This window comes from Oncorhynchus masou, chromosome 13 (assembly GCF_036934945.1).
Source record: "Oncorhynchus masou masou isolate Uvic2021 chromosome 13, UVic_Omas_1.1, whole genome shotgun sequence".
NCBI lineage: Eukaryota > Metazoa > Chordata > Actinopteri > Salmoniformes > Salmonidae > Oncorhynchus > Oncorhynchus masou.
In genome coordinates this window covers 61853495-61874523 of record NC_088224.1, presented here as the reverse complement: position 1 = coordinate 61874523, position 21029 = coordinate 61853495, and the positions used below count along the sequence as shown (strand labels likewise).

The window sequence follows — 21029 nt, the reverse complement described above, 5'->3', positions numbered from 1 at the left end:
CTCGGACTACAAAGGACCGGGACAGACACGATGGGTGTGTTTTCTATTAAGGTGCTGCCAAAACCAAAGGTCCCAGACAAACTCCTCTACCACCCCTGGACCGAACCTGCCACCTACCACCACTGTGTCAAATCTCATTCAGGTAATTAACGTTAGAGACTATTCAGTTATTGATCAATTAGGCACTGAGACTGGTTTTGATGGTAGGGACAATTTGTGGCTGTCTTATATGAGGTATACAGCTAAGACCCTGAAAAGAAAGGACTGCATGAGTTACATGAAAAATTGGTCATGCTAGACCTGTTCTGGCTACACACCCATTTGCTATAGGAGAAGGAGAGGGGTGGTTGTGTATTCTAAGAGGTTTTTACCAGGTTCAGCCCAATTCAACTCTCTGTTCCTCTTTGAGCCTTGTGTTTCCTACAGTACCTCCTCATCGGGCCCCTTGGGGTGTTAAGGCATATGGGGGCAATTACAGTTGCATCACGGGTACAGGTAATGGCATTGATTATGGGAGATTGCCTGAAGCTGATTGCAGTAGTAACATAACCATTAATGCCACTTGGCCAGTTACAGGCCTAAACCAAACTATTGGTCTGGCTGATGTGTGGTGGATCTGTGCACCCAAAAGAGTGCTGAGACCCATTCTTAGAGGAGACTGGCAAGGTACGTGTGCTCTGACCAGTTTGATAATTCCACTGACCATTGTTGATGTTACTGCTGAGCAGCTGTTGGGTTCTGTATCCAGGGGACCTGAAAACATTCCATCCCATGGGAGACATAGACGTAGTGCTCCATGGACAGAGGATGTAGTTGACATAGACACTAACCTGTTGGGAGTGCCAGTGGGGGTTCCTCATGAGTTTCAGGCCTTGGGTAGGAATGATGGACTCTGGCACTTACTACCTATTATGGGTCCAGCCATAGTGGATGCTAGACAGACTGCATGGATTGATTATATCTACTATAATCAACAGCGGTTTGTGAATTACTCCTGTGATGCACTCACTGGTATGTCTGAACAGCTTGAGGCCACATCTAGGGTTGCCAGACAGAATAGACTTGCTTTGGATATGCTTCTTGCCAGTCAGGAGGGTGTCTGCAAGATGTTCGGTGAACAATGTTGCACATATATTCCTAATAACACCAGTCCAGATGGTAGTATATCTACGGCCCTTAGTGGGCTTGGTGCACTATCTACTGAGATGAGGACCATGGCGGGGGTGGAGGAGTCTGGACTGTTCTCTTGGTTGGGAGCCTGTTTTGGTAAGTGCACTGGTATGGTGGTTACTGGATTTCTGACCCTAATTCTTGTATTTTTGTTATTGATGTGTTGTGCTGCTTGCATCATACCGTGTTTTAAGAAGTCTGTTACAGATGTGGTGAAGGCTTCAGGCATGATGATGCCTTTGCTTGATGCTCCAGTTGGAGATGCCTGGGCGGCAGGGTAGCCTAGTGGTTTGTATCTAAGTCAATTGTTTAGCCTAGAGCGATTTTCTAGGTTAGCTACATCGCAGCCACTACCAGCTAGCCTACTCCAGCAGTACTGTATCATTTCAATCATTTTAGTCTATAAGATTCTTGCTACGTAAGCTTAACTTTCTGAACATTCGAGACGTGTAGTCCACTTGTCATTCCAATCTCCTTTGCATTAGCGTAGCCTCTTCTGTACCCTGTCAACTATGTGTCTATCTATCCCTGTTCTCTCCTCTCTGCACAGACCATACAAACGCTCCACACCGCGTGGCCGCGGCCACCCTAATCTGGTGGTCCCAGCGCGCACGACCCACGTGGAGTTCCTGGTCTCCGGTAGCCTCTGGAACTGCCGATCTGCGGCCAACAAGGCAGAGTTCATCTCAGCCTATGCCTCCCTCCAGTCCCTCGACTTCCTGGCACTGACGGAAACATGGATCACCACAGATAACACTGCTACTCCTACTGCTCTCTCTTCGTCCGCCCACGTGTTCTCGCACACCCCGAGAGCTTCTGGTCAGCGGGGTGGTGGCACCGGGATCCTCATCTCTCCCAAGTGGTCATTCTCTCTCTCTCCCCTTACCCATCTATCCATCGCCTCCTTTGAATTCCATGCTGTCACAGTTACCAGCCCTTTCAAGCTTAACATCCTTATCATTTATCGCCCTCCAGGTTCCCTCGGAGAGTTCATCAATGAGCTTGATGCCTTGATAAGCTCCTTTCCTGAGGACGGCTCACCTCTCACAGTCCTGGGCGACTTTAACCTCCCCACGTCTACCTTTGACTCATTCCTCTCTGCCTCCTTCTTTCCACTCCTCTCCTCTTTTGACCTCACCCTCTCACCTTCCCCCTACTCACAAGGCAGGCAATACGCTCGACCTCATCTTTACTAGATGCTGTTCTTCCACTAACCTCATTGCAACTCCCCTCCAAGTCTCCGACCACTACCTTGTATCCTTTTCCCTCTCGCTCTCATCCAACACTTCCCACACTGCCCCTACTCGGATGGTATCGCGCCGTCCCAACCTTCGCTCTCTCTCCCCCGCTACTCTCTCCTCTTCCATCCTATCATCTCTTCCCTCTGCTCATACCTTCTCCAACCTTTCTCCTGAGTCTGCCTCCTCAACCCTCCTCTCTTCCCTTTCTGCATCCTTTGACTCTCTATGTCCCCTATCCTCCAGGCCGGCTCGGTCCTCCCCTCCCGCTCCGTGGCTCGATGACTCATTGCGAGCTCACAGAACAGAGCTCCGGGCAGCCGAGCGGAAATGGAGGAAAACTCGCCTCCCTGCGGACCTGGCATCCTTTCACTCCCTCCTCTCTACATTTTCCTCCTCTGTCTCTGCTGCTAAAGCCACTTTCTACCACTCTAAATTCCAAGCATCTGCCTCTAACCCTAGGAAGCTCTTTGCCACCTTCTCCTCCCTCCTGAATCCTCCTCCCCCTCCCCCCCTCCTCCCTCTCTGCAGATGACTTCGTCAACCATTTTGAAAAGAAGGTCGACGACATCCGATCCTCGTTTGCTAAGTCAAACGACACCGCTGGTTCTGCTCACACTGCCCTACCCTGTGCTCTGACCTCTTTCTCCCCTCTCTCTCCAGATGAAATCTCGCTTCTTGTGACGGCCGGCCGCCCAACAACCTGCCCGCTTGACCCTATGCCCTCCTCTCTTCTCCAGACCATTTCCGGGGACCTTCTCCCTTACCTCACCTCGCTCATCAACTCATCCCTGACCGCTGGCTACGTCCCTTCCGTCTTCAAGAGAGCGAGAGTTGCACCCCTTCTGAAAAAACCTACACTCGATCCCTCCGATGTCAACAACTACAGACCAGTATCCCTTCTTTCTTTTCTCTCCAAAACTCTTGAACGTGCCGTCCTTGGCCAGCTCTCCCACTATCTCTCTCAGAATGACCTTCTTGATCCAAATCAGTCAGGTTTCAAGACTAGTCATTCAACTGAGACTGCTCTTCTCTGTATCACGGAGGCGCTCCGCACTGCTAAAGCTAACTCTCTCTCCTCTGCTCTCATCCTTCTAGACCTATCGGCTGCCTTCGATACTGTGAACCATCAGATCCTCCTCTCCACCCTCTCCGAGTTGGGCATCTCCGGCGCGGCCCACGCTTGGATTGCGTCCTACCTGACAGGTCGCTCCTACCAGGTGGCGTGGCGAGAATCTGTCTCCTCGCCACGCGCTCTCACCACTGGTGTCCCCCAGGGCTCTGTTCTAGGCCCTCTCCTATTCTCGCTATACACCAAGTCACTTGGCTCTGTCATAACCTCACATGGTCTCTCCTATCATTGCTATGCAGACGACACACAATTAATCTTCTCCTTTCCCCCTTCTGATGACCAGGTGGCGAATCGCATCTCTGCATGTCTGGCAGACATATCAGTGTGGATGACGGATCACCACCTCAAGCTGAACCTCGGCAAGACGGAGCTGCTCTTCCTCCCGGGGAAGGACTGCCCGTTCCATGATCTCGCCATCACGGTTGACAACTCCATTGTGTCCTCCTCCCAGAGCGCTAAGAACCTTGGCGTGATCCTGGACAACACCCTGTCGTTCTCAACCAACATCATGGCGGTGGCCCGTTCCTGTAGGTTCATGCTCTACAACATCCGCAGAGTACGACCCTGCCTCACACAGGAAGCGGCGCAGGTCCTAATCCAGGCACTTGTCATCTCCCGTCTGGATTACTGCAACTCGCTGTTGGCTGGGCTCCCTGCCTGTGCCATTAAACCCCTACAACTCATCCAGAACGCCGCAGCCCGTCTGGTGTTCAACCTTCCCAAGTTCTCTCACGTCACCCCGCTCCTCCGCTCTCTCCACTGGCTTCCAGTTGAAGCTCGCATCCGCTACAAGACCATGGTGCTTGCCTACGGAGCTGTGAGGGGAACGGCACCGCAGTACCTCCAGGCTCTGATCAGGCCCTACACCCAAGCAAGGGCACTGCGTTCATCCACCTCTGGCCTGCTCGCCTCCCTACCATTGAGGAAGTACAGTTCCCGCTCAGCCCAGTCAAAACTGTTCGCTGCTCTGGCCCCCAATGGTGGAACAAACTCCCTCACGACGCCAGGACAGCGGAGTCAATCACCACCTTCCGGAGACACCTGAAACCCCACCTCTTCAAGGAATACCTAGGATAAGATAAGTAATCCTTCTCACCACCCCCACCCCCCTTAATGATTTAGATACACTATTGTAAAGTGGCTGTTCCACTGGATGTCAGAAGGTGAATTCACCAATTTGTAAGTCGCTCTGGATAAGAGCGTCTGCTAAATGACTTAAATGTAAATGTAATGTAAATGGTTAGAGCATTGGACTAGTACCGAAAGGTTGCAAGTTCAGATCCCCGAGCTGACAAGGTACAAAATCTGTCGTTCTGCCCCCGAACAGGCAGTTAACCCACTGTTCCTAGACTGTCATTGAAAATAAGAATTTGTTCTTAACTAACTTGCCTAGTAAAATAAAGCTAAAAAAATAAAAATAAAATACTGAAGCATGCTTTCAGGGGAGGATGAGACTGACTGAGGATGACCCATGGTATGCTGTGGGTGAGGTAGTAGAATAAATATTACACCACCACAGTTCCTTGTTTTGCTTTTTTTTATGATAGGTTTTCTTTCCAGTATGCTTGTTCTCCCTGTTGCGAAAGTTCGGAGTTCCTGGGTGGCATGGTGCCCACCTGGTGCAGGATAGGAGTAGCTGAGAGGACCAGATGGTTTATAATAATGCTTTACTCTGTTTTCCATGACCAAAGTTTTATCCTACATCTTACATGTCAATAAACAATAAAGTCTTATCCTGTTTTTGTCAAAAGGGGGAGACATAAGCATAGATCACTTGATTTTTATTTTTTGTTGGTTGATTTTTATTTTCAGTTTTTCTGTAAAAATAAAATAATAAAAATAATAATTATTATGTTTTATTAATAATAAACGTTTTGTTATTTTCATGAAATGCTATTAACACATTACTATGCTGGGACCGCTGAAATAAGGATAATGAGTGACACCCTGGCGGGTGTCAACAGGGGGATTGTTGGATCCTGTGTTTTACATTATAGCTATTAGTGTATATATATGATTAAATATCATCTGATGTTGGTTGTGTGAGGTGTCTGCATTTGTGCACTGGAGCATCATTATGAGATTAAACAACTGCTTGCTACTTGCCTGTTTGTGTGTGACAAGAACTGAGTAACATGGTGTGACCTGGATTTTGCAAAACTGTAGATAACAGCCCAGCAGATGCTTTGTCCTTGTGTTTGTATGTAACAATATTGAGCACATGGTGTGACTTGCTGTATCTTACAAAAGTTGTGATGGGGAGGGGTGGTCATCACGAGGTTTAACTGAGATGGAAAAATACTGAACAACACAATAGCAGGAACTGAACAACTGTTCTAACTAGGCTGCGATACCAGAACAGTAAGAATCTATACATCGAGGAGGGAGAACTCCAAGAAGCGCCAAGAGGCGGGGACCCGCCTGAGCGCCTGCAATAGGCTGAGCAAGTGTAAACCACGCCCAGTCTCTACTGTGATAGGCCAACAGACGTGTTGGAACTATGTCTATCACAGTATAAAGAATACTGTTTACATACATCCTGTCAGTTCTCTGTTCTGCCCTGCGTGGTATTACAGTGAGCCCGTATATATGAAAGTTGCATTTGCCATTTATTACTTAGCTAATAAAAAATACATAGTATACAATCGGTGACTCATTGTTATATTTATCCTGATACCAGATTTGAATTTACGCAACTCTAACAGTGCCTAGCTAGCACTAGCCTGAAAACAATGACCAGTAGAAACTGCAGTCATTTTCATTATTCTTAACAATTATTTAGGAATCCAAGGCAGCCACTTGTTATTCGCCTATTGAAACTGAGCATCAGTTCATGAAAATAAATAGCTAGCCAGCTACTTAACCATATTGCACAAAGCTAACGCTACAAGCAGCCAGTTAGTTTTACCCTTGCTAGTGAGGCTCGACCGGACCTGGTCATGTGTCGAGAAGCTAGAAACAATACGGATTAGTCACAACAGTGGAATTTGCGGTTGCCATATTTAGTTAGACTAGACGTTAAACAAGGTTGGAATACAGTGAATTAAGTGTGCCCCCAATGCAATTCTAAGGTTTTAACACATCCAGTATGATTTCAACAGATTTGTCAAATTAACAAATTATTGTCTTTTTGTTGATTTTATATAACAACATTCCAACCTCGTTTAGAATGATCTATTCAATTACGGCATAATTCTACAATTTGTATGCATTACTGTCAATGTCATACTTTTATTTTGAAGGTTAACCGCAAAGTCCATTATTGTGTCTAATCCTTATTATGGCTAGCTTCACATAGATGGGTTTTGGGGTTATGTTAGATGATGACACCAAGCTATATAGTTAGCTAGCTAACTATAGCTACTGAAACAGATTATGTCGTTTTGCTATGTTTTTTGGGAAGAACATTGTTTGCATCCATCAGCTAGCTAGCTTTTTTTTAAATGACCACCACTGTAGGTGCGCTAGACAACTGTACCAGCATCATTGCATACCTATCGACGAATCGTTGTGACATATTAAATACTAGTGATAGTGTAATCAATGTGTAATAACTAAGGAAAAAAATGAATGAACGCGTTAAATTATTATGTGACTGCAGTCATATTGGTCAACAAGCTTATTTGACAGGTCAAATAGTGATGTTTGATTACAAATAGTGGAATCATGCCATAATGGAATAAATCATGCTAAACGAGGTTGGAATGTTCTTATATGAATTCAACAAAAAACCATTTGTTATTTTGACAAAAATCTTTTGAAATCACTCTGGATGTATTAGACTTTTGAATTGCATTGGGGGCATACTTATTTCACTATACAGCCTTACCTATGGATTGTGGATCAATGACATGGGGTATCAGTCTACACACAGAGAACATTAGTTTCGTAGCTCTTATTGCGGGACTCTGACACCACTGTTAATTGAGCCACATTTATTGTACCAGTCAACCTACTATGTGTATTGAACATTTTTCCAGAGGAAAAACAATACTGCGTGTATGTTTTGGAGCCTGATAACGTTGAGGACTTTGGGTAAGGCTGACTGGGAGGTGATTTCCCACAGCCAAAGTCCAGCAATAACGGCTAAGACGCCTATATTTGCATAAACTCTTCACAGTTGTGTTCTGTAGGTGTCACCGAGTAGACTGATACACCACTTCATTGCTCCACATTCCAACCTTGTTTAACATGATCTAGTCTAAGTATGGCATGATTGTAACCAATTGTAACCTTCTGCATCCCGTTCAAACAAGGACTTTTATTATAGGCGAAACGCAAATTCCACTATTGTGGTTAGTCCTTATAGTGGCTAACTTCACAACACATAACCTCTTTCTGGTCAAGCGATACTAGCCAGATGAAGCTAGCTGGTTGCTTATAACGTTAGTTTTGGGCAACAGGGTTACGTAGCTGGCAAGCTAGTTATTTCAATAGGAGAACAACAAATGGCTACCTAGCTAATACTTACTCGCATGGATTCCTAAATCATTGCTAAAAATATTGAAAATGACTGCAGTTTTCACTGGTTATTGTTTTCAGGCTGGTTGCATTGGTGCTAGCTAGATATCCCAGAAGATGCTAATAACATATTTGCAAACATTTTATACGCAGATCTCATTTCAAATGCTCACACAGACGTTCCATAGAACGTGTCGAAAGTAACCACTGAGCTATGCCGCCGCAGTATTTGTGTGGGAAATTCGTTTATTATCCAAATAAGCATATTATACAGTGGGGCAAAAAAGTATTTAGTCAGCCACCAATTGTGCAAGTTCTCCCACTTAAAAAGATGAGAGAGGCCTGTAATTTTCACCATAGGTACACTTCAACTATGACTTTTGTTATTGAGCAAATACTTAATTTCCACCATAATTTGCAAATAAATTCATAAAAAATCCTACAATGTGATTTTCTGGATTTTTTTTTCTCATTTTGTCTGTCATAGTTGAAGTGTACCTATGATGAAAATTACAGGCCTCTCTCATCTTTTTAAGTGGGAGAACTTGCACAATTGGTGGTTGACTAAATACTTTTTTGCCCCACTGTATGCCCCAGGCGGTCAGCTGAACTGTTTGTTGGGGTAGGTAGTGCATTCAGGAGAGGATCTTCCATAGTGACATGAATACCACAGGCCGTAGCAGGGTGGGAGCTTGATGCAACATCAATCCCATGGTAGAGCAAGCTTTGATGTGTTCTCGTGAGAGGGAGGTCATTGTGTTCATTAACATGTACAAAGTCATCCACTTGAGGAATATTGTCAGAATGAGTTCTCTGCAGCAGTGGGCCTAATCTTTGTTCCTTTTACAATGACGATTTTAGCATGTACATCTTGGTGGGGCAAAAAACATTATAATTGCATGCCAGCAAAGCCACTACACAACACTAAACAGTACATTATTTGGACTATAACGTTGACAAATGGTGCCCAGAAACTGTTAGAGCCTAAATAAAGCTGTCCCAACAGTTGAGTCCCAATAGTAGTCCCAACATCTTAGCACTGCTACACCTGGCTATCAGCGGAGCCTTTTCTGGCAGATAAACAGTTAATTTAGCCTCATTTACTGCTTCAAAAACAGCTGATATGGCTGACTTGCTTTAAGAAATATGATTTATACTGACAATTACACACTATGGCATAAAGGGACGATGAGTGAATAAGAGACCATCCTGTAATTTCGATTAAAACCATAATGAGCGAGCTAGGATGGACATAGTCAATATAACTACTTGTTTAGCACTTTTGAAATGTACAGCGATAGATTTCAGAACATGGGCCGTTCTTACAGTATTCTCCCTGTACACCAAATCAGAATTGTAGGATAAATAAAGGCAGACAATGAAAGCTCTTACAATATTTAATGATGACTTTTTTCTGAATCAGACTATAGGCTACATGTGCACCACCAAGTCAGAACAGTAGGCTAAGTTAAGAGGGGAAAAGGGACTAAATCTGTAGGGTGAGGCACATGGGTTACTAACAGCTTACTACACAACATACACCAAGTATTACTTTCTTTGCCACAGTATACATATCTCCCTGGCATATTGGAAAACTTGGAAAAAATATGGTTGAACCATGACGTTAGTGTAACGGCGTTCGTCTGTTGAAGGAGAAGCGGACCAAAATGCAGCGTGGTATTTTTGAGACATGTTTAATGAGGAATGAAAAAACGAACTATACAAAAACAACAAACGGAACGTGAAAACCTATACAGCCTATCTGGTGACAACAAACACAGAGACAGGAACAATCACCCACGAAATACTCAAAGAATATGGCTGCCTAAATATGGTTCCCAATCAGAGACAACGATAATCACCTGACTCTGATTGAGAACCGCCTCAGGCAGCCATAGACTATGCTATACACCCCCAAGACAAAACACACCACAAAAACCCATGTCACACCCTGGCCTGACCAACTAAATGCAGACAAACACAATATACTTCAACCAGGGCGTGACAGTTAGTGATCTTCAGGTCGGAGCTTTAGATAGAGGCCCAAGTTCCCGACTTGGCATTCTGAGTTGGATGACAGTTCAAAATGTATTTTCCCAGTCAGAGTGCATGTTTTGCAGAGTTCACATTTGTCTTGAACTTACTGAAGTTGGACATTTCCCAGTTCCGAGTTTCCAGTTATTTTGAAAGCGGCAGAAGTCATGCTAGATTGACGGCATTGCCAATGTTGAATGTTTAGCCTTTTAAACTTGGAAAAGAGACCCTTAAACCCAGACTTGGACCACACATTCACTCCACTGAATAGCAACAAAAAAAATCCTCTACATTCCAATCTGACCTATATGAGTGGAAAACACTGTGACTTGTGGTGAATGTTTGAGGACCTTGAAATCCACCCACGCAGACATGTACAGTATGTTTGCTCTGAGTGATGTGTCTCAACTGTTTGTGTAGCCTTATCATACACAGGCTACACAAACAGGCTAACTTTGCCCAATAGTTGTTCGAAACATTTCCCATTTCCAAAGCCTTATTGTTCATGAAGTACAAATGAGATGTTTATGACATGTGTTAGCTAGTTTAAAATACGATTTTACCGTATACCGTATATTGTACATAATAATCCTTGTCCTTGTCTATGGGGCAGGAGCTCATCTCCTGTTTCTGTAGCTTGAGGCAGCCTGGACAGGACGCTAGTCTATCGCAGGGCATTAACCCCAACCCGTCACAGTATTATGATGTTGTGATCCTTGTGATTCCTCTGTATCTGTCTTTTCGTTTGAAATAGTGGAGAAACCGTTCTAAAGGAAGACCAAATAAGTCATTGTTTTCGATATTCAATGTTTCACATTTTCAACACTCACCAGCTGATTGACAGGGCTAAAACTGGTATCCAAGGTGATGACTCTAAACTGCACTGTAAAAAGACAAAGAAAAGTCAAAGACAAGCACTCAATGAGAGCTTTAGAAGCATCATTTTGAAGGATTTCCAGATACCAGGAATTGTTCAACTGGGATTTCTGGAAAAGCAGGGATTTTTAGGGAAAGTTAACAGAATTGTGGAGGACAAACATTTGATAGCTACTCTGGATAATATTTTACACTGTTGGTACTAAGGCCCAATGATAATGTCCAGGAGAGGAACACTTTACAACATGTGGTATGTTGGTTCAATCTCCAGTGTACATATCCTCAGTGAACCACAGTGGAATTTATCTTTATGATGGTGCTGTTGCAGGTGTCTCTTAGGAGCAACATGTGATGAAAGAGAAAACCATCATAGAAACATGATACCACCTGATTGTCCTGTTTCTTAGCAAGCAGACTAATTGTGTACTGGCTCTGTGTAAAATTACTTGTGTGCCCTGGGTTGTAGATTGGTTTATCTGTTTGGATGAATGTCATCAGACTGTAGGATTTAATCATGACCATTCTCTCCTCTGTCAATAGAAATGTTTCACCTCAAACCTTCACCTTAAAGTTTTGTACTTCATCTCTCTCCACACGAGGGGCTTATCAGCAAGACAATGAAGCAATAACACATGGTCCCGTGCGGCTCAGTTGGTAAGAACTAAAAAATGAAGAGATGCATCACAAAGCAGAGAACTACAGTACACTCTTATTGAATGGTTCTGGATGTCGACCAGTGCTGAGCTGACCTGAAACTGAAAGCAGCGGTGAAACTCTTGGTCAGAACTCTCCTGGAGAAGTGTTTTGTTCAGTTCATTGGCGATCTGACATATACATGGTCATGACCAGGGTCTCGTTGGGCTGCAGAAGGCTGGCACAAAGTTTGACCTCTGAGTCTGCACGGATCACTGCAGAAATGGCTACCATGTAAACCCTACAGAGAACATATATACACACACACACACACACACACACCAACAAACACACAGGAAACAGGATTTGAACGTTTAGTCCATAATGTTGCTTGAGTAGTGGGTTTCCTTACGGGGAAATAAAAACACATTACAATTCATGTGATAAAATAAATAAATATTTTAATTTGAAAGGCACAATTGACATTAATTCAATTTAACAGTCGTTGTCACCTGGAGGATTTGTGTTGTTCCTCTTTGTCCAGAGATGTCCCCAAGATACTTATTTAGGACATTCATTGAACGTTGTGTCATTGTCCCCTGGAGGGTTTAGTATAGTTATGGTGAAAATACAGTAAATCTACAAGTTTCTCTATTTTTACAGCGAAATGAAGGTTCTAATGTTAAAGAAAAGTATGCTGCTGTACGCTGAGTACTTGGTACTCAACCTGCCTTGTAATTTTAACTCACAACCTCTTGGTTGCTAGCTACCTAAAGTTCCTGCTGCGCAACCAGGTCAGAAGACCTAACTGTTGTTGGCTGTACACATTGCCAAGCATTTATTTTTGCACTTTGCCTAAAGTATACACAACAACTTGAAGGTGTAATTTCAATAAAATGACAGTATGCTACTCTATTTGGATTTAAATGAATGTAAAGAATCTTGTCTCATTTCATACTGTGACCAGACATGGGATTCAGCCTTAACTGTGATTTGAACTTATAACCTTTTGGTTGCTAGTAACCTACATGTCCTGCTACACCACCAGGTCTTTGACAATAAAACATAAAAACTACCAGTCAAAAGTTTTAGAACACCTACTCATTCAATGGTTTTTATTTATTTTACTATTTTCTACATTGTAGAATAATAGTGAAGACATCAAATCTATGAAATGACACATATGGAATCATGTAGCAACCAAAAAAGTGTTAAACAAATATTTTCTATTTGAGATTCTTCAAATAGCCACCCTTTGCCTAATGGCAGCTTTGCACACTCTTGGCATTCTCTCAACCAGCTTCACCTGGAATGCTTTCCAACAGACTTGACGGAGTTCCCACATATGCTGAGCACTTGTTGGCTGCTTCTCCTCACTCTGCGGTCCGACTCATCCCAAACCGTCTCAATTGGGTTGATATCGGGTGATTGTGGAGGCCAGGTCATCTGATACAGCACTCCAGCACTCTCCTTCTTAGGAAAATAGCCCAAACAGTGACAGTGTCACCAGCAAAGCACCCCCACACCATAACACCTCCTCCCCCATGCTTTACGGTGGGAACTACACATGCTGAGATCATCCATTTAGCCACAAAGTCACGGCTGGTTGGAACCAAAAATCTCCAATTAGGACTCCAGACCAAAGAACAGATATCCACTGGTCTAATGTCCATTGCTCGTGTTTCTTGGCCCAAGTATCCTTTTCTTATTGGTGTCATTTAGTAGCAGTTTCTTTGCAGCTATTTGACCATGAATGCCTGATTCACACAGTCTCCACTGAACAGTTCATGTTGAGATGTGTCTGTTAATTGAACTCTGTGAAGCATTTATTTGGGCTGCAATTTCTGAGGCTGGTAACTCTAATGAACTTATCCTATGCAACAGAGAAAACTCTGGGTCTTCCATTCCTGTTGTGGTCCTCATGAGAGCCAGTTTCATCATATCTATTGATGGTTTTTGCAACTGCACTTTAAGAAACATTCAAAGTTCTTGAAATAATATGGACTTGGTCTTTAACCAAATAGGGCTATCGTCTGTAGATCCCCCCCACGTACCAAATTAACTTTTAACAAGGCACACTGTCACACCCTGATCTGTTTCACCTGTCTTTGTGCTTGTCTCCACCCCCCTCCAGGTGTCTCTCATCTCCCCTCATAATCCCCTGTGTATTTATACCTGTGTTCTCTGCTTATCTGTTGCCAGTTTGTTTTGTTCGTCAAACCTACCAGCGGTTTTAGCCTTGTGTCTGTCTTTTCTATAGTTCCCGTTTTCACGGGGTTGACCATTCTACCTGCCCTGACCCTGCCTGCCGTCCTGAACCTTGCCCCACCACACTGGATTATTGACCTCTGCTTGCCATGACCCTGAGACTGCCTGCTGTTCTGTACCTTTTGGACTCTGATCTGGATTACTGACCTCTGCCTGCCCCTGACCTGTCATTTTGCCTGCCCCCTGTTCTAGTAATAAACTTTTGTTACGTCGACACTGTCTGCATCTGTGTCTTCCGTAAAACGTAATACACACCTGTTAATCGAAATGCATTCCAGGTGACTACTTTATGAAGCTGGTTGAGAGAATGGCAAGAGTGTGCAATGCTGTCACGAGGCAAAGGGTGGCTATTTGAGGAATCTCAAATATAAAATATATTTTAATTTGTTTAACACTTTTTTGGCTACCTCATGATTCCATATGTGTTATATCGTAGTTTTGATGTCTTCACAAATATTGTACAACATAGAAAATAGTAAAAATAATGAAAAACCCTTGAATGAGTAGGTGTTCTAAATTTTTTACCGGTAGTGTATAGTCACAGACTTGTTGACAACAATGCAATTCTGCACTTTGCTAAAAGCTGCCCAGAATCAAGTAATTGTCCAATTATCACCACCAATGTAGAACTAGCAGTGTGCAAGGACATACAATATACATAAATGCTTTGCAGATTTGAACTTGGTCAGGGTACAGTCAGGCTTGGCTCCAGGACGACATGTAGTGGTGTCGAGGTGCCTGAAGAAGTGGGTATTCTCTAATATGGCCCTCCCGGCAAAGGAAGGGGCCCTATGGGGAAAATGGTTTTCCTATAGTTTTTTTGAGGTTTCAGGTTATCACTCTCAAATCACACTTTATATATAGAAAAACGACCACAATTGTATGTTCTCAGTCCACAACAATGCTTTACCCACATCAGAAAAAAACATTTAAGTCTGGAAAAAAACATTTTAACACATTTTTAGAGGATGTAGTTTAATTCAATTGCCACCCAGTAAAAGGCCTGGTTATCAGTATTTCTGTACTGTACAATGTCCTACGTGTGACGGCAGAGTTTGCAAAACAAATGCCCTCCTGATTGACAGAAATCATCATGATATCATTCTGCCAGGTAGGCTTACTTTGCAGTCAGCATTTTAATTGGGAAGTTTAGAAATGTTTCTTCAAACCGCACCACTGGCTTATCAAAATTTCTTACAGGCTTCATAGTTTAAACTTCCAGGTGCACAATATTTTCTGTGGGGGAGTTTCAGAAAAGCAAACTAAATCAAACGAAGTGCATATTCTATAGTCATAGCTGATGTGAAATGTCGTTATCACCACAAGGGGAGGGTGCTATAGATTTTTTGTATTCATTGTTAAACAAAATATCTTACTCTGAACAATTGTATTAGTATGAAATAATCTTATTGTTAATTTTTGTCGAGCATTGTAACGGCTTTCTTCTACCTCCTTCTCTGATGAAGAGGTGGAATAAGGATCGGACCAAAATGCAACGTGGTTCGTTCGATACATCTTTAATTATGACGAAACACGAACAATACAAAACAACAAACGTCGAAAACCGAAACAGCCCTGACTGGTGCAACAAACACAGAGACAGGAACAATCACCCACAAACACACCGTGAAACCCAGGCTACCTAAATATGGTTCCCAATCAGAGACAACGATAATCACCTGACTCTGATTGAGAACCGCCTCAGGCAGCCATAGACTAATCTATACACCCCACACAACCCCAAGACGAAACACACTACAAATAAACCCATGTCACACCCTGGCCTGACTCAATAAATGAAGATAACATAATAAATATAGACCAGGGCGTGACAGAACCCCCCCCTAAGGTGCGGACTCCCGGACGCACATCAAAACAATAGGGAGGGTCCGGGTGGGCGCCTGTCCATGGCGGCGGCTCCGGCTCGGGACGTGGAACCCACTCTATGAAGGTCTTAGTCCCCCCTCCTCGCGTCCTAAGATTGTCCACCCTCGCCGCCGACCATGGCCTAGTAGTCCTCACCCAGAACCCCACTGGACTGAGGGGCAGCTCGGGACAGAGGGGCAGCTCGGGACAGAGGGTCAGCTCGGGACAGAGGAAGCCCAGCACTGAGAGGAAGCCCAGCACTGAGAGGAAGCCCAGCACTGAGAGGAAGCCCAGCCAGGCAGTTGAATCCGGCAGATCTTAGCTGGCTGGCAGTTCTGGCAGATCCTGGCTGACTGGCGGATCTGGAAGAGTCTGGTTGACTAGCGGATCTGGAAGAGTCTGGTTGACTAGCAGATCTGGAAGAGTCTGGTTGACTAGCAGATCTGGAAGAGTCTGGTTGACTGGCAGATCTGGAAGAGTCTGGCTGACTGGCAGATCTGGAAGAGTCTGGCTGACTGGCAGATCTGGAAGAGTCTGGTTGACTGGCAGATCTGGAAGAGTCTGGCTGACTGGCAGATCTGGAAGAGTCTGGCTGACTGGCGGATCCTGGCTGCTTCATGCTGACTGACGGCTCTGGCTGCTCCATGCTGACTGGCGGCTCTGGCTGCTCCATGCAGATTGACAGCTCTGGCGGCTTCTTGCAGACTGACAGCTCTGGCTGCTCCATGCAGACTAACAGCTCTGGCAGCTCCTTGCAGACTGGCAGCTCCTTGCAGACTGGCAGCTCCTTGCAGACTGGCAGCTCCTTGCAGACTGGCAGCTCCATGCAGACTGGCAGCTCCTTGCAGACTGGCAGCTCCTTGCAGACTGGCAGCTCCATGCAGACTGGCAGCTCCATGCAGACTGGCAGCTCTGGCTGCTCCATGCAGACTGGCAGTTCTGGCTGCACTAAACGGGCAGGAGACTCCGGCAACGCTGTAGAGGCGGAAGGCTCTGGCAGCGCAAAACAGGCGGGAGGCTCCGGCAGCACAGGAGAGGCGAGGCGCACTGTAGGCCTGATGCGTGGATCTGGCACAGATGGTACTGGGCCGAGGACACGCACAGGAAGCCTGGTGCGGGGAGCTGCCACCGGAGGGCTGGTGTGTGGAGGTGGCACAGGATGGGCTAGACCGTGAAAGCGTACTGGAGATCTTGAGAGCAGTGTTGGCACAGGACGTGCAAGGCTAGGGATGTGCACAGGAGGCCTGGTGCGTGAGGCTGGCACCAACTTCACCAGCCGACTAACACGCACCTCAGGACGAGTATGGAGCGCTGACCCAGGTGCCATCAAATCCCTGACACGTTCCGTCGGGCGAATTCCATGCAAAAAGCACCAACACAGCAACTCACTCATTTCTCTCTCCTCCAATTTCCCCATTAACTCCTTCACAGTCTCTGCTTCGCTCACCTCCAACACCGGTTCTGGTCTCCTCCTTGGCTCCTCACGATAAACAGGGAGAGTGGGCTCAGGTCTGACTCCTGACTCTGCCACACTCTCCCTGAGCCCCCCCCCAATAAATTTTTGGGGCTGACTCTCGGGCTTCCATCCGCGTCGCCGCGCTGCCTCCTCATACCGGCGCCTCTCAGCTCTCCCCGCCTCCAGTTCTTCTTTGGGGCGGCGATATTCTCCAGGCTGATTCCAGGGTCCTTCTCCGAACAATTTCTCCTCCCAATTCCAGAAGTCCTGTGATTGCTGTTGCTGCCTTTGTTGCTTCTCCTGTGGCTCCTGCCAGTTGACACGTTGCTTGGTCCGTTTGTGGTGGGTGATTCTGTAACGGCTTTCTTCCACCTCCTTCTCTGACGAAGAGGTGGAATAAGGATCGGACCAAAATGCAACGTGGTTCGTTCGATACATCTTTAATTATGACGAAACACGAACAATACAAAACAACACACGTCGAAAACCGAAACAGCCCTGACTGGTGCAACAAACACAGAGACAGGAACAATCACCCACAAACACACAGTGAAACCCAGGCTACCTAAATATGGTTCCCAATCAGAGACAACGATAATCACCTGACTCTGATTGAGAACCGCCTCAGGCAGCCATAGACTAATCTATACACCCCACACAACCCCAAGACGAAACACACTACAAATAAACCCATGTCACACCCTGGCCTGACTCAATAAATGAAGATAACATAATAAATATAGACCAGGGCGTGACAAGCATACCATACAGCTCAATATTTCTATAAATTATTTTATAGTATTTTTTTGCTCATCAATAATTTTGGACCCAACTGTATATTATGAACAAAAAAAAAACAGGCATTGCATGCAATCTATTGAGATGTAATAAGGTTATAATGCATGCCAATGCCATGCACAATGTACTGTATACATATTAATGTTGCATCAAGAGAATCAGCCAATCACACCACTGAAAATCACTGTTATTGACACAAATTAGTCAAACATTCACAATGCTTTTACTTCAATCATTTGCTAGACCAGTTCATTTGCTTGTCCTCTACTCAGTGCAGTAGGGAAATCTTGCCAGTAGGAATACTGGGACATAGGCTGACTTGGTGTTTTTTTATTTCTCTCCTTGAGTCATGGTTCTTTCTGGGCTTCAGGTTTGGAGATGGATCCTCTTTGCCTGCTTTCACTGGCTTTGTGTCTGTCAAGAGACTCCAAGGCCGTAAGTAAATCTGCACAGTCAGTGAGAATTGAGTAATCAGATGTGGCGTCTCATCCTGGTGTAATATTCTCTCTGTGAGAGACCAAATTTAGAACTGCTTTTGATCTATCCTTTCTACAGATATTTTGTTCTGTGTATTTCAGCTACACCTACACCTTAGTATTCTTTATCTTTTGATCTATCCTTTCTACAGATATTTTGTTCTGTGTATTTCAGCTACACCTACACCTTAGTATTCTTTATCTTTTGATCTATCCTTTCTACAGATATTTTGTTCTGTGTATTTCAGCTACACCTACACCTTAGTATTCTTTATCTTTTGATCTATCCTTTCTACAGATATTTTGTTCTGTGTATTTCAGCTACACCTACACCTTAGTATTCTTTATCTTTTGATCTATCCTTTCTACAGATATTTTGTTCTGTGTATTTCAGCTACACCTTAGTATTCTTTATCTTTTTATCTTATTATGATTTTTGTTCCATTTTTTTAATTAATAAATTCACTGAAAACCTTAACAAAACGTTAAAATCCTGTTGCTGCAGGATTATTTTGACATTACTGGTCCAATTAAGATCCTAGTTTCTTGTTTAGAGATGCCCTCTCATTTTGTATTGATTTTCCTGTCTGTTTGTTGGTTTGTGCATGTGTGTGTGTGTGTGTGTGTGTGTGTGTGTGTGTGTGTGTGTGTGTGTGTGCGTGTGCGTGTTCTCTGTAGGGTTTACATGGTAGCCATACCTGCAGTAATCCAGGCAGGCTCAGAGGCCAAGCTTTGTGCCAGCCTTCTGCAGCCCAACGAGACCCTGGTCATGACCATATCTCTGATCGCCAATGAGCAGATCAAAATACTTCTCCAGGAGAGTTCTGACCAAGAGTTTCACCGCTGCTTCCAGTTTCAGGTCAGCTCAGCACTGGTCGACATCCAGAACCATTCAATAAGAGTGTACAGTATTTCTCTGCTTTGTGATGCATCTCTTAATTTTCTATTTAATACCAGGTTATTTCATGGGAAATATCAATGTGGTGGCTTACAATAATTTTTCTGGCTGAAAGATGACATCAGCTACTATAGTAAAATCACTTTTAAAACACACTGATGAAAGAAAACGTGATTAAATCGGCACAACCTTGGCGTTGTTAGCAGCACTTTCTTACCAACTGTGCCTCACAGGATCATATGTTTTTTGCACATCGTCTCCCTTTCAGGCCCCTCATGTGGAGAGTGACGAAGTGCAACATTTTAAGGTGAAGGTTCAAGGTGAAACGTTTCAATCGACAGAGGAGAGAATGGTCATGATTAAACCCTACAAACCGATGACATTTGTCCAAACAGATAAACCAATCTACAACCCGGGACACACAGGTAATTTTACACAGAGCCAATACTCAATTAGTCTACTTGCTAAGAAACAGGACAATTAGGTGGTATCATGATAGTTGATGGTTTTCTCTTTCATCACATGTTGCTCCTAAGGGACACCTGCAACAGCACCATCAAAAAGATAAATTCCACTGTGGTTCACTGAGGATATGTACACTGGAGTTTGAACCAACATACCACATGTTGTAAAGTGTTCCTCTCCTGGACATTATCATTGGATTACATTTAGCTCATTCATCCCCCATCCTCTCCCATGTAACTATTCCCCAGGTCATTGCTGTAAATGAGAATCTGTTCTCAGTCAACTTACCTGGTAAAATTAGAGAAAAAAAAGACGTGATCTCGATAGCTTAACGTGATATCGCAGTGCAGTTCTCATTTATCTGCGGTTGATTGACTTTAGTACCAACAGTGTACAATATTATCCAGAGTAGATGTCAAAAGTTTGTCTTGCAAAATTCTGGTAACTATCCTGAAAATCCCTGGTTTTCCATAAATCCTGGTTGAACAATTCCTGGAATCTGGGAATCCTTCGACAGGGATTTCTGGAAAACATGGGAAAGTTAGCAAAAGTATGCTTCAAAGATTCTCATTGAGTGCCCGTCTTTGTCTTGTCTATGTCTTTTTACAGTGCAGTTTAGAGTCATCACCTTGGATACCAGTTTTAGCCCTGTCAATCAGCTGGTGAGTGTTGAAAATGTGAAACATTGAATATTGAAAACAATGACCAATCTCCACTATTTCAAACAAAAAGACAGATACAAAAGAAGGATCACAATGTCACATTACTGTCTGATAGACATAGCAATCAGGTTGTTTTTTTTAACCCTTATTTAACTAGGTAAGTCAGTTAAGAACAAATTCTTATTTTCAATGATGGCCTAGGAACAGTGGGCTAACTGTCTGTTCAGGGGCAGAACAACAGATTTGTACCTTGTCAGCTTGGGGATTTGAACTGCAACCTTCCGGTTGCTAGTCCAACGCTCTAACCACTAACACTCTAACACTATGTATGATATTGTCCTACCAACTCAACTCTGCAATCCTGGTTAGAGTGAGAATGGAAGGTTGGGGGGGTTGAGACATACCAAAGACTCTAAAAATTGGACCCGATGCTTCTCTGCTTAGCACTCAATATTAAGGAGATGGATTGGGGGTAAGGTCCAGCAATAGATTAGTATCCTGTCCAGGCTACTTCACGCTACAGAAAGAGAACAGAGGCACCTGCCCTATAGGACGAGGATTATTATGTACAATATACTGTATTTATACTATATTTT

The 21029-nt window shown here is 44.1% G+C and overlaps 1 protein-coding gene across 1 annotated transcript in view; it reads left to right on the top strand.

Annotated features, from left to right (window-relative positions):
* Positions 1–18184: 18184 nt before the first annotated feature.
* The window catches only part of LOC135552780 (alpha-2-macroglobulin-like), a 34151-nt gene continuing 31306 nt past the window's right edge, over positions 18185–21029 (top strand). Inside the window, exons 1-4 of the mRNA XM_064984622.1 lie at positions 18185–18367; positions 19087–19267; positions 19575–19731; positions 20381–20433. Of these exons, the coding sequence (XP_064840694.1) occupies positions 18282–18367; positions 19087–19267; positions 19575–19731; positions 20381–20433 (477 nt within the window). The 5' untranslated portion in view covers positions 18185–18281. The remainder of the gene's footprint in view (positions 18368–19086; positions 19268–19574; positions 19732–20380; positions 20434–21029) is intronic.